The 13938-nt window shown below is 29.8% G+C and overlaps 1 protein-coding gene across 12 annotated transcripts in view; it reads left to right on the top strand.

The window, feature by feature from the left end:
* LOC127736088 (nucleolysin TIAR-like) overlaps positions 1 to 13643 on the top strand; it is a 120749-nt gene extending 107106 nt beyond the window's left edge. For 8 of the 12 annotated variants that reach the window (XM_052246597.1, XM_052246596.1, XM_052246606.1 and 5 more), the window contains 8 exons: positions 635 to 724; positions 1853 to 1937; positions 2495 to 2657; positions 3186 to 3361; positions 3612 to 3715; positions 4062 to 4117; positions 8354 to 8394; positions 9530 to 13643. In XM_052246597.1, the coding sequence (XP_052102557.1) occupies positions 635 to 724; positions 1853 to 1937; positions 2495 to 2657; positions 3186 to 3361; positions 3612 to 3715; positions 4062 to 4117; positions 8354 to 8392 (713 nt within the window). In that variant the 3' untranslated portion in view covers positions 8393 to 8394; positions 9530 to 13643. Of the gene's footprint in view, positions 1 to 634; positions 725 to 1852; positions 1938 to 2494; positions 2658 to 3185; positions 3362 to 3611; positions 3716 to 4061; positions 4118 to 6308; positions 6383 to 8353; positions 8395 to 9529 lie in introns of all 12 variants that reach the window. The other 4 variants (XR_007998797.1, XR_007998796.1, XM_052246601.1 and 1 more) reach the window with 4 other exon arrangements.
* The last annotated feature ends 295 nt before the right edge of the window (positions 13644 to 13938 follow it).

Here is a 13938-nt window from a genome sequence, read left to right as displayed (position 1 = left end):
TATTGCATGTTTGTATCTGTAAAAATGACACAAAGGTTCACCTTGGTTCAAGGTAATTCAGTACAAGTTTGATAGAAAATTGATAGGCTTTTAGATGCCCTCTACAGAATCTAAATTACTTCTTTTGTCAAATAAAATAGGATACTGAAATATTGATGTAGGTATAGAAAAATTTTAATTCAGAAAGTTTTATAGCAGATGAAACAGAAGGTCCCATGACATTATAGTTAAAAAATTGGTATATTGAAACAATAAGTTAATTTGCATTGCCATGGAAACACAATATACAACCCTTTGTTTATTAAGTCATTATGAGTAATGTTATAGATGTCTGATAAATAAATAACATGTTAACAGTAAGTTCAATGGTGTTGATATGCTACAAATATTGATTGAAAAATACATATATGTATATTCTGGCCTTGGGCTGTTTTTTGCTCTTTGGCCAGGTTGTTGTCTCTTTGACACATTCCCTGTTTCCATTTTCAATTCTATAATAAAGAGGGGGTTTTAGAAAAGCTTGTAACATAAGAAAAATGGAAGAATGACCCTTTGGTTGATAACATTATTTTCTGTTTTACACATATGTGACCTTTGGTGCATGTTTTGATTTGCTTTTTTCTCTTCATTTCAGTAAAACAATTATCGTATGATGAAGTTTATAGTCAATCTAGTTCTACTAACTGTACAGTATATTGTGGTGGATTAACACAAAATTTAACAGGTATGTATCAGACATATACAGTATATCGTGGTGGATTAACACAAAACTTAACAGGTATGTATCAGACATGTACAGTATATTGTGGTGGATTAACACAACATTTTACAGGTATGTATCAGACATATACAGTATATCGTGGTGGATTAACACAAAACTTAACAGGTATGTATCAGACATGTACAGTATATTGTGGTGGATTAACACAACATTTAACAGGTATGTATCAGACATGTACAGTGTATTGTGGTGGATTAACACAAAACTTACAAGGTATATATCAGATATGTACAGTATATTGTGGTGGATTAACACAAAACTTGACAGGTATGTATCAGACATGTACAGTATATTGTGGTGGATTAACACAAAACTTGCAAGGTATATATCAGATATGTACAGTATATTGTGGTGGATTAACACAAAACTTACAAGGTATATATCAGACATGTACAGTATATTGTGGTGGATTAACACAAAACTGAACAGATATAAGAAGATGTGGTATGAGTGCCAATGAGACCAACTGTCCATCCAAGTCACAATGTATGTATCAGATAGCAGCTAGTTATACTCACAGGAGAAAATGACAAGTTTTCTACTTGATTGATTAATGACTGCTTTAAGTCCAGTGGCAAATATTACATGCATATCAATGACAATAGTATTATGAGATGTGAAAATACCCCTTCTAAGTACAAGACAGACACCCACACACTAAGTCTGCAGGAGACATACCAAACAACTTGAAAACAGTATTTTGACTCTGCAAACCAGCCTGTTCTTAAAGTTATTATAGTTTATCAAGGTAATTTGGGGACAAAGCAACCTTTGTAATCATAGAGTACTAGTTGTTTATTATGGCCAATGGACATGACAGTTGATTTTGTGATTTTGAATCTTGTTGTTTTGTCTGTCAATAAAGTTTATAAATGCAAAATCTCAGTTTACATATTGTATTACAGCAGGTAATCTGTTTAATAAATTATAAAAAACAGCTGATGATTTGACAAATATGAATGATTTTATACATAATTCTGATATGTTTTATGCTGTGTTAATGCATATTTGCTTAATACATTAATTTATTTTCATTCGGTTGCAATATTACAGATTTTTGTGTCATTTCAGAGGAATTAATGCGACAGACATTTACCCAGTTTGGTCAGATACAAGAAATTAGAGTATTTAAAGATAAAGGTTATTCATTTATAAGGTAAGAAAACTAATGGAAAAAACTAAGTTACTCAAAGCAACAAAATTTCTTGTCCTTATTTAATCACTTTTGTACATTAAACACCTTGTTCCAATAAAGAAATAAATAATATCATGTCCTTTAACTGACACAATATTGCATTTTGAAAAATAAATCATGAAGATATACAATAAGGAGATGTGATATGATTTCAAACGAGACAATATTGAAATGAGGTGGATTCAAGTAATTACAGGTAATGGTGTGGCCTTCAACAAGGAGCAAAACCCATACTGTACATTCAGCTTTAAGGGTTTACATAAGGCATTTCTTTATGTACTCTTGGTTATAAAGTTTTATAACATAAGATAGATAATATAAGGCATATAAAGAAGCCAGTATATGTATAACAGACCATATCATGGATACAAGGATTGTATACTGATTTATGCAGAATCATTGTCTTAAAACATTCTAAATAATAGAAAATTAAAAAAACATTCTAAATTTAACCTTTAAAAAAAATACACACTTCATCGAAGAAAGTTTTCATGCATTTATTTTTTTTTTCTCACTAGATTTTCAGAAAAACAGGCAGCAGCACAAGCAATATGTCAAGTGAACGGTACAATGGTGGCAGAACAACAAGTCAAGTGTTCCTGGGGGAAGGAATCAAACGAACCTAGTCAGACCAACTCATCAGCTGGAGGAGGCAGTGGAAATGGTACACCACATCAGATGGTATGTACACAACAAATCTTACTACTAGCACAGAAGTTGATTCTACTTATCTCAAGTTCATAATTTAGACATCTGAAAATATCCGAAAGAGTTGTATGTGGATAGAAGAGCCTTTGAAGGCACTTAAAATAATTATTGAACGTATTGCAGTTAGGGATTCATATGACTTTTTAGAATAGAGAAACGATTCTGATATCTTCAATTTATTTGGAAAAAAAACTTCCTTTCAACTGACTTTTGCCTGAAACTAAAAATAATGTCTAGTTTTTGACGCTTGATGAAAGAGTTTAATTTGGTTTTCATTAGATAATTCATTGACTGATCTAATTGTACAGGTACAATAACTAATAATTTCCATGGTATATTTAGATTTTTTTTATTATACTTACATAAGACATGAGAATCAGTGTTCATCATTTAGAATGTTACATGGATATTTGCTTGATTTGCTTGTAATATTTTTACTGAACTACATCATGAATTGGTTATTAAGTCCTTCTGATGATGTTTTTTAAAAATGTTTTGTAGGTTAGTCAACCATCACAACAACCGCCTTCACAACAGCAATATTCCGGTTCACCTGGTTCCTATGGCCAGTATTATGCCAATATGGGTTATTGGTACCCAGGTGCATACCAAAATATGGGGCAGGGATACAACATGCAGTCAGGCTACCCTGCTGGTTATGGTAGCTATCCTTACAGGTAAATAGACTGTCAACAATCAGGCAACCTGTCCTGAACTAATTCCTGATAGCTTGCTGCAGCCATTTAAATAAAAATGTAACTTATTATGTTCCTAATATATGACTTTTCGAATAAAGGTCCTCATAACAATTTTACAGCAAACTCTTTTATTTCAATATTATATATTGGCTGAAATATAATAGCTTTACTTGAACCTCATTTTTACTTCAATCACTATGGTAATATTTATTTATTATTTCATTAAAAGCGGCATGAATATGCCAATGCAGCAATGGGGACAGATGCAAATGCCTCCAGGTCAACAGTTCAACGGTCAACAACAAGGTATGATGGGATACCAAATGCCACAGGGTACGTTTGTACAGCTTAGCTAACAACATGCTTTATTGAGCTGTGTTGAACTTATTGACCCAATTCTCTCTCAAAACTTTGTAGCACTTCATATAATTGATTAATATTCTTTTAATAAAAATATTTTATTTATTTTTACTCTAATCAAGATTATCAATGTCTTAAATTATTTTTTTTTTTAAATTAATTAGTAGTTATGGTAAAATAATTTTTTTTTATTGATATTTTTTTTGGGGGGTGATTCAGTGATATAATATAGTTTCATTTCATCAATTTCCATTTCAACTAATCATAAGTTGTATTTGTTTTGGGTAACTTGAATTACCATTGTCATATTTCATCACAGATGACTTCTACGATAAAAGTGATAAAAGTAGTTACGATCGACACGATGAATACTTTGTATGTATTAGTGCTGAGTGCTATACAAGATTATTAATATATTACTATGCCAATTTTCTGCAGAGCTCAATAAGGGTTTGATTAGAACCAGTTTACTGCTGTTACCAATTTAATATGTTGAAGGACAAGGTCGGCTTGTTCCATATTTTGCTATAAAAATGGGTAAAATTTTCCACAATTTTTTACATAATTCACAAAACACGCTGGTAACACGAATTTAAGGAATTTCTTACAATTCATCTCTTTTTTTCTTCAAATATGTGCAGATCATTGACCTTGTGTTTGAAAATTTGTGTAACAGCTTTGATAAACTGATTCTATGTTATTTGCATATGCAAAAGCTAACACAAGATGCTGAACACATGTGCTAAATCTGAACGCTACATAAATAAATTATGAATTTAGATTAGTTATTTTAAATTTGAATATTATCAAGTTTTCTTTTGGTAGTTTTTATGAAATCATTTTTCATATTAACAGCATGATATATCGAAATGTATAATTCATGTTTGCTAGTTTTGAAACAAGGCAAAGATACATGCCAAAAAAGGGGAAGTAATCCTTGTGTGTTCTGCATTATGTGTTACTTTGTGTTCTTGTAAGAGTTATATGTTTTAACAAGTGTAGTTTGAATACTGTGTTATATGGTATGTGGGAATCTTGTATTACCAAACTTATCTCTAATTATAACAAATATATATTGACATTCGGTCACAATCTGATGGTCTCTTTGTAACAGTGAAACTTCTCATTTCAGTAACTTTTGCCCCTTCCCCTTTCAAGGCACATCATTTTATTTTGCAAAATTTATAGAAAGAAACATATTACTTTTATTCCTATATTGAAGCTTATATAGATGGTTACTTATTTATTCAATAGCCTTTGAAGCTGAACTTATAAAACTGTTCTGAATAGAGAAGTTTCATGGTTAAAACTTTATATATTTAACACCTTGTGTAGAAACTTTGTATATTCACTAAGAATCATATTCAGAAATCATATTTTCCATATTAAACTATATCGACCTTGTTTATAGAAACGTTGTTTGCAGTTTGTTTTTGTTTGACTTCTGTAAACAAGGTTTGATATAATCTCTCCCTACTGATGGAAGCCATACAAAAAGTTCTTTACATTATTATTTATATACAATTCCCCTAAATTTAGGGTTCTTTTTTTGTCTTAACCTACACTGATAATCATAAAGGCAAGACATTGTGATCCTTTCATCCTGTAGGTGTTCCCACATTTAGGTTTTATTTAGACATTTATAACTTCAGCCTTCATAGAATTTTATGAATCTTGGGACAGAAGCTTTTTTACATTGATGAAATAGCATCTAAAGAATAATTTAATTATCTTTTAACTTTTCTGTCAACTGATGATGGACTTTGTTTTAAAGGGCTTAACATCAATAACCTTTTTCAATCTGTATGGAATTTCGGGAAATTTTTATAGAAGTTTCTTCATAAATCAGAGATACCATCTAGAGTCAAGTTTTTTTTGACTTTTTCTGTATTTTACTTTAATTGAACTTAGTTTTGTTTTAGGAACAGGCTGTAAAGATTTTAAAAAACATTTGAATAACTTTATCAGCCTTCATTGAACTTTTCAAAACTTGAACCAAAGCTTCTGCATTATCTAAAGAGCACCTTAAGCAAAAAAATTTTCTCTCATTTTTCTTTATTTTTTACTGATAACTGAACTTATTTTGGCAGTCAACATTTACACTGAGAGCAGGCAAGAAACATGATTCTGGGGAACCCTTCTCAAATTTTTTGTATACATTCCTGTTTGAATTTCTTGATGTTTCATTTCATGTAACATGTCAAAAGTTTTATTTATGACACTGTTTGTAAAGAGATGCATGCATGTTTCTTTAACTTTAATTGGTGACTAAAACTAAATGGTGTCAGTTTCTGTCCACTCAATGACCAGCACAATTGTCTGATTGCCAAACAGACTTTTTACAGTGGTCATCTTGTATATAGATCAGTAACATGAAGATGATCAATGTTACTGTTAAAAATAAATTTTCTTGTTGAATAAGAAATGTCCATCATAGCCAGAGCTTTAGACAATGATACTGGTTTGTATTTGATCTTGGAGTGTGACATTCAAACTGATACCATTTTGTACACAGTAGATAGAAGCTGATTTCACAATTGTAACATGTATGTATAATCTTGGGCAGGTGTCGGCAGTGTGATGGCATTAAGTTATATCAAGTCCAGCCCATGATTGACCAATCGGCTATCTATCGGTGGGGTGAGTTGGACTTTTTGGCCAACTTTTCCTATTTTAGTCTTCTTTTACTTTGTTTACTATTTAAGTGAAACAATATATTTTTTTTCTAATTCATTCAAATGAATGAGCAATTAATATTTAAATGGATAAATCAGTAGAAATAGAAACTTTATATGTTTTTAATTAAAAAATTTATTTATGTTTATTGTAATTTGTCAACTGAAGAAAATGTGTGTCTATGTTATTGAGAAAAGGGATGCAATAACATTAAAAAATAAGTTTCCTTAGTTCTTCAACCAAACATTAGAAATTTCACACCATTATGAAACAAATCTGGCTAATATAAATAGTTAAAAGGAGCATGATAGCAAATTTGATAAAAGGCACTACAGGTTACTTTGGTTATTTCAAAACCTAAAATCTGTTTGACACCATTTTATGAATGTCACTAAGTTATATAAGGCAGAAGAAATTTGTTTCATTTTCCAGTAGAACTTCTTTTTCAGTTGATAGATTATAATAATAATAAAAAAAATGTATTGAAGGCGTTTGAACTGGCCTCTCATATTTCAGACTTTGCACTATTTTATTTTCTTAACTTTCCTCTACTTGATAATAGAAAAAAGAAGGAATATTATTTTTTTATGTCTAGAATAAATAGATTGACAAGCAAGTGCATAAGAATTTGCAAATTAATTATTTACTGTGCATTCTCATCCAAATACTACCAGCTGGGTTTTTATTGTTGAAGGAATTGAATTTTCGTTACTGTGAAGAAAAATCTCAAATAATAAAAAACAACAAAATTTTAAAAATATGTAAAGTGGTTAACATCTTAAGGTTCCTTTGTGCACTAAAGATCCTTTTTTCTTCAGACAATTTGTTTGTGTAGAGATAATGGACTAGCACAGTTACATATAAATCCTTGTATATGATAATGCCTTTAATGGGAATAAGGATCATGTACATACATTGTTAATGCATTTTGGATTAATCTTTATTCCTCAGGAGAAAAGTCAGGGCTATAAATTTTTACAATTCCAAGTTAATTTCCACTTTTACATGAAAGTCTGTTTTTAGAAGAAAACAAAACTGTCTGGGATCTTAAGTCTACTAATTACTTTTTAAGAATTTCAGTAATGCAGAACTAGATTATGTAATAACTTTGAAATGTAAAATGAAATAATTTCAACAAATCTTTTGCTTCATTAAGCATCTTTCTCAGACAAAGTTTTAAAATTTAATGTTTTGTTTCCTCTTGCGAGTCTCAAGCATAGTAATTCTACTTTAAGCATGTCTGATACGGATCAAGCTTTTCATCTCATTCTTTGTAATGCCAATACCTTTAATTATTGAATTATTTTCAGAGTTATTTGTTCATGTCATATTTCTGTAGATATGTTTCCGTTATTTGTCAAGTAATCTGTCTGTAAACTGTTGACAATTGTTATGTTGACACCATAGAAGGCTTATTTACCTAGTTAATAGGATTCAGTGAAAGTAGTCAAAAAATTAAAATAAAAAATTTCATTAAAGATTAGACAACTAAGATATACAAATACCAACAATGATAAGGTTATTGACATGGAACACGCACATTAACATGGCAACTCAAACACTCCACACTTTTGTATTATAAGGAGATGAAATTTTAAGTAGTATGATTCACAAGTTGAAATGTAGAACACTTTTGGTCTCAGACTTCTCTACACATGGTTTGTACAAGTTTTTCTGAGGTCATAATTCATGCAATAATAAGACATGCAAGGTCCTTTTCAAGGGCACTTGCATATGTTTTCAATACATCCTTTATTTACAGAATTTTAACTCTCTTTGACTCAACTTGACTCAATTTGTCATTAATACATGTCAATTGTTTGGTGACTTGAGTTTAACATAACAAGCTTGACCTTAATTGAATTTATAGTTTTAACAATTAGACTGACTTAAAATTCAAGTTTAGTGTTTATGAAGGATTTGTTTTTATTTCAGAATGATGCAAGTCCAGAACTAGGCTCCAATCACTATTGACAGTAAGTCATTTTTAGTTCATGTAGATAAAATCCTGGATGAGCTTTTGCCATCACTGTGTGCTGTCTGTCTGTTAACTTCTTACATCTTCTCCTCTGAAACCACTGAACCATAGAACCAAATTAGGCAGCAATGTTTCTGGGAAGGTCCTTGACAGAATTTATAATTTTGGTTTGATTGAATATCCAACATGGCTGCCAATTGCATAAAACAGCATTTTTATTTGAAGATTAAAAAGAATTACCTAGTGAAAATATGTTACATTTTAGAAACATAGGAAATTACATTGTATTTATATAATTACAATTCACAGTTCTTAAAACATGTCTGACTTTAAAAAAAATATGTAGTCAGTAGATTTCATCATTATAACCTTAAAGACACACGCATTTAAAATTGCTTGTTTGTTTAATAAAACATCAATTTAGGAGTCTTACTGTAGAAACTCAAAGAAAAATGTGTAAAGTATTTAAAGTTTAAATTACTTTAAGGATATAGCCTAAGTGGTCAATGAAATTGTGTGAGGTGTCTCTTTATCAAGTTTTCTATATGTACTGGGCTAATCTCTACACATCAGTTCTTATGAATAAAGGGGATGTTAGGTATTTACTACTTATGTTAGGGGTTACCACAGGGCTCTTGGTTTTCCTCTATCCACTGAGGAAGCTGATTATAGTAATTTGACATAGTCCCTCTTTGTCCTCCATGTGGGACAACTGAGGTAGTCATATACTTGCAGATATAAGGAGTTTGATATAGTTCCTCTGGTTTATTCCATGTGAAACCACCAAGAAAGTTATTGACTTGCTGATGTTTATAGTTACACAAAGTCTCTCTTGTTTCACCTCTTATGAATTTGACCACCATAAATTGTTTGGATTCGTTAAAAGGAGAAGAAAACCCTGTCAATTAAGACAAAAATTTGTCAGATTAACCCAAGTCCTTTGTACAAAAGTTCATTTCTTCGACTTTCAAATGAAAACTAAAGTTGACAAATTATATTTCCTTCAGTAGGAACAAAATGTTCTGCAAAATAAATACAATAAATGAATACCTGGATTTATTTTGCCCCAAAAGGAATGTTTGTATTATGTGAGATATAGATTTAGTTACATATTCTTATTTCTTCTTTTTCAGATTTGATCAGAAACCGTACATGAAATGTACGACAGAGCATGCGGCGGAAAATGGGAATAGAATTAAAAAAAAACATAAATGATGTGTAAATATATATATGTACATAGTATCAGGGATAGGGGGGACAACTCTATGGTGCACACAAATCATCATCATTTTACATGAGAGTACTTGTTTTTATGCTGGTTTTATTTCATTTTATGCATTTTACCATGGGTTCTCTGACACAAAAATATTTTACAGTGCAATTGATAAAAGTATTTTGTAATACCTTGATAATTTTTGACAGAATGTTGCTTTACTCAATCATGTCAGATTTAATTGTTTTAGAAAAAGCATTATGGTCTTGTACAGAAATGTTTCTTCACAAAAAAGGTGCAGATTTCTGGGTATATACCAAAGTTAAATGTAGTTATTTGTCCATTTTTTTTCCTTTAAAATAATAATGTCTAAATTTATTATAATTTTTAAGCCTCTGCAATATTTATGGAAATATTATATCTATGCAGAAGGAAAATAGGATACAATAATGGAATTTTTGTTGATTTTAAATTGTTGCAAGGATGCAACGAAACATTTTTCATTTTTATATAAATATATCAAAAAGTGAAATAGAAATAAAATGCTAAGAAAGCAATTATTATAAGAACAAGTTAAATCATTAATGAATTTAGGTTACATGCTGCAATTAGTTTACTGTTGTGTGTTTTTGTAAGAAGAAGTATTCTCATTTCTAATCATGTGTACATCATTTCTCTGCTCAGTACACAACTGTGATGTAAATGTGAGGAATATGTGTAGAGTGTGGACGATCGAAGATTCCATGTGCAAAAAGTATATGTGTGAACTTTCAGTTTCCTTGACTTTGAATTTTTACATTACTATACCTTTGTATACTTTAAACTGTAGAATTCTAAAATTAACTTTATTAAGTTTGATCCTTAAAGATGAAAACATTGAAGGAAAACAAAAATGACTATTTAATCTTTATTGTTCTTGTACACAAAAATACCTCCCACTTTATCAGATTAAGTTGATACTGTTGAACATGGAATCTTTATTATTTGGGTGATGTAAAAACTGTTACTTAGCCTCACAGCTTGTGATCTATGTCATAGACAGGGATAAAGTCATGAAAAATTTAATTTATGGTAAAGAAAATGTTTCTGGGCTATACAATAATTTTTTCTTTTAAGTGATTGTTTCAGTGTGATTTTTTCTTTGTTTGTTTGGTAATACATGTATAAATCCTGTAGGTCTAGCAAATTTACAATAATGAGGTTACCTAGGAAATGGGCTATTGGTAAAAAAAAATCATTTATTTTAATTCTCCATGTAGTAAATTCTATGACTGTTCTAACCCTTGTTTGTGGCATACATTACAGAATGTGAATGTCTTTGTTGATATGTAGTGATCTTTTTACAAGTTATATGTAAAGATTTATATCTCTGTTATAAGAATTTTCTATGATTTGTTGCATAAAAATGTTCCTTTTGTTGAAAAAAGACATGTTTTTTTAACAATTTGTAATGGAAAGTATTATTGTATAACATTGCCATTTTATGACTGTCTCTAAAATGAAATACACCAAAAATGTCATTTTTACCTGTTCCATCTGATATTGCATCATATGTAAATATAGCATCAGAGGGTTAAAGGTCATCATTGTAAAATAAATGCTTCCAATTTAATGTCATGCTTGTAATAATGATGTTTTGTTGTAGCAGTGTAGTATAGCACCCTGGTTAAAAACATTAAAACATGTATAGCAAACATTTTTGTATTAAAAAATACTTGGGCTATTTTCTTTAATATTACTATTTCAAAAAGTCTGAAAAATATAAAAATATTCCTAAATTTCCATTTACATAAAATTCTGTGAACTGATTTGTTATTGAAAATCTAGAATTGAAAGAATTTAGTTTCACTTCATAGTGTAGTAGATTTTCCTACTTTTAAAGTTTTATATTATTGTGTAGCATCACTGAGTTAGGTGATACTAATTTGTGTATCAAGTAGAATCTTAGAGCTAACATTCCTAAAAAATGAAAGCTGAATCAACCCAAAAAAAGACAATTGGCATTGATTTCTGTAGATGAATGTTATAAAACGATCTGCTAGATTCTACAAACAAACCATAATCTGTTTAGACGGAACATAATCATCCACAAATATTATGTAACTGTTCTATTTTATAGCAATTTCATTCTATTAATGGCTTTATGCGGTGAATTTAATTTGCTGTTAAAGCATTCTCAAGTTTATTCAAATGCAGTTTTATTTTTGGTTATTTTAGTTCATTGGCTCTAAATCAGTAGTGATTGCTAAGGAGTATTTATGAAGTGGTTTTAATCGGAATCATTACTATTAATGGATTTCTCAAAGTATAAATACAGAAGATAAAACACATAGATTACAAATGCATTTCATGCAGTTAACATGTTATTCAGGATACTGATTACCTCAGAGTCATAGCTAAATGTTTATTTGTCCAGTAAGGTATAATTATTTTTTTTATTTTATTTTCACATACCGATAGTAAAAAAGTTTCCAGTAAAAAATTAACTACCTGTTGCTTTTCTATTAAAATCAATGGTCATCGCTACACTATATCCTGGTAATTTAATTAATCAGGCATTTAAATGTAATTATTGTTTATGAAGATATTTTGTGTAAAGATAACCCTACATAAAAATAGTATATAAATGATTAAAGGAAATGATTTAAGAACTGTGTATGGATGAACTACATGAATATTATTGAGTAATTATAACCAGGTGTTTATAGAATTTGTCATATTTATTTGTGTGACTGTTAAGTTATAGTGCTGATGTGATTTTAAATGAAGCAACATTTTTATACACCCTGTATAATCTAGTTGAGTGTTGTTTTATCATAGTACAGTCTTGAAATTATCCTATTTGATTTATTGGTACTGGTCATTCCTTGAATACCACCTGTTAGGTCAGGCATTAATTATTGACAACTTTTGACATGAATAATTAAAAGCCAGAGTAATCTACACCATTGATCCGAGTAAGATATCTACTCTATCACACCATTATATTATAAGAATTAAAGCATTTTACTGCTAAGATAAGTATTATATTAGTTACATATAATAACAACTTAGCATGACACTTGACCAATTTGCACTAAGGTTGTTCTATTTATAAGTTCATAACTCCCCAATGCATAAACCATATACTCTCTTGCTGACTTAAAGTAACGTGTATCCAAATAAGGAAGTTATCTTTTTAATATCATTGGTTTTATATTGTCTTATGTCTATTATTAGTTTTCATCTTTTATACAGATATATATGATAACAGATTTGTTTTTATTTGAGAAAGAATAGGATAATTTCAAGACTTGTATATATATAAGTTTGATAATGTCTTATTTATTATTGTACATAAGATATTTAAATTGTACAAAAAAAAGAAATTTGTTGTATAAAAATTCATGTAACAGAAGAGGTCTTATTTCTTATTTTTATATGATAAAAAATGAAACCAACATTTTGTTTCCAGAATAAGATTTGTTTTGTGTTTTTTATTCATATTTCAGGATGAAACAATTATTTTATGTATTGTGAAGTTTGCAATAGTGTACTTAACACGCATATAGTCATAAATTGCTTTTGAAATATTTCCAACTCCAGCTTACAAAATAATAACAGTTATGTCTTGTCAAGCAAACACTCTCTATTTTATAAGAATTATTTAGTACCAAAATTGCATGTAAAACCAGTGCTCACAAGTAGCATTCAGATAAATTGCATTTGATTAACAGACCAATGTATGTGAATTTTGTGTCAAATGTATGTGTTGATTTTGACCTTTGCAAGGTCATATGTATGAAACAGTCATGTTGTTGTCAGGGTGTGAAAAAGACCAATAAACTTGGTCACATGTTGTGTGAAATAGACATGGTCACATGTCTTGTGAAATTGACCGAATGTGGTCTCATGTCATGTGAAATCGACCTTACATGGTCATGTTTTGTTGTACATGTCTGTTTCATGTTGTTATCATTGAAATCATCATTGTAAATCATGTGACATAAAAGAGAAAAATATAATTTGTACATAAAATATCTCCTTTTATTCTATTCATCCTGTGTTTATCCTTTAATGTCTTGGCTTTTGACTGTGAACAGTCTTGGTGAAGGTCCATCCAGTTATGTGCATCCGAAACAACACAATTTGTCCATCACTGACATGGACTAGATTGCTATTGTCTGCCTATTTTGTATATCAAAATTTTGAAAAAGAATTTTCAGAAATAATATACTGCAGGTCTGCTTAATTGTAAAAATGGGGAGATCTGATATGATTGCCAATGAGACAACTATTCACCAGAGACCAAATAATGAGAATGGTAACCATTATAATTCACCATGTGGC

This window comes from Mytilus californianus, unplaced genomic scaffold (genome assembly GCF_021869535.1).
Source record: "Mytilus californianus isolate M0D057914Y unplaced genomic scaffold, xbMytCali1.0.p SCAF_3, whole genome shotgun sequence".
Lineage (NCBI taxonomy): Eukaryota > Metazoa > Mollusca > Bivalvia > Mytilida > Mytilidae > Mytilus > Mytilus californianus.
The sequence above is the reverse complement of the archived record's forward strand: the minus strand, read 5'-3'. Positions and strand labels throughout refer to the sequence as shown.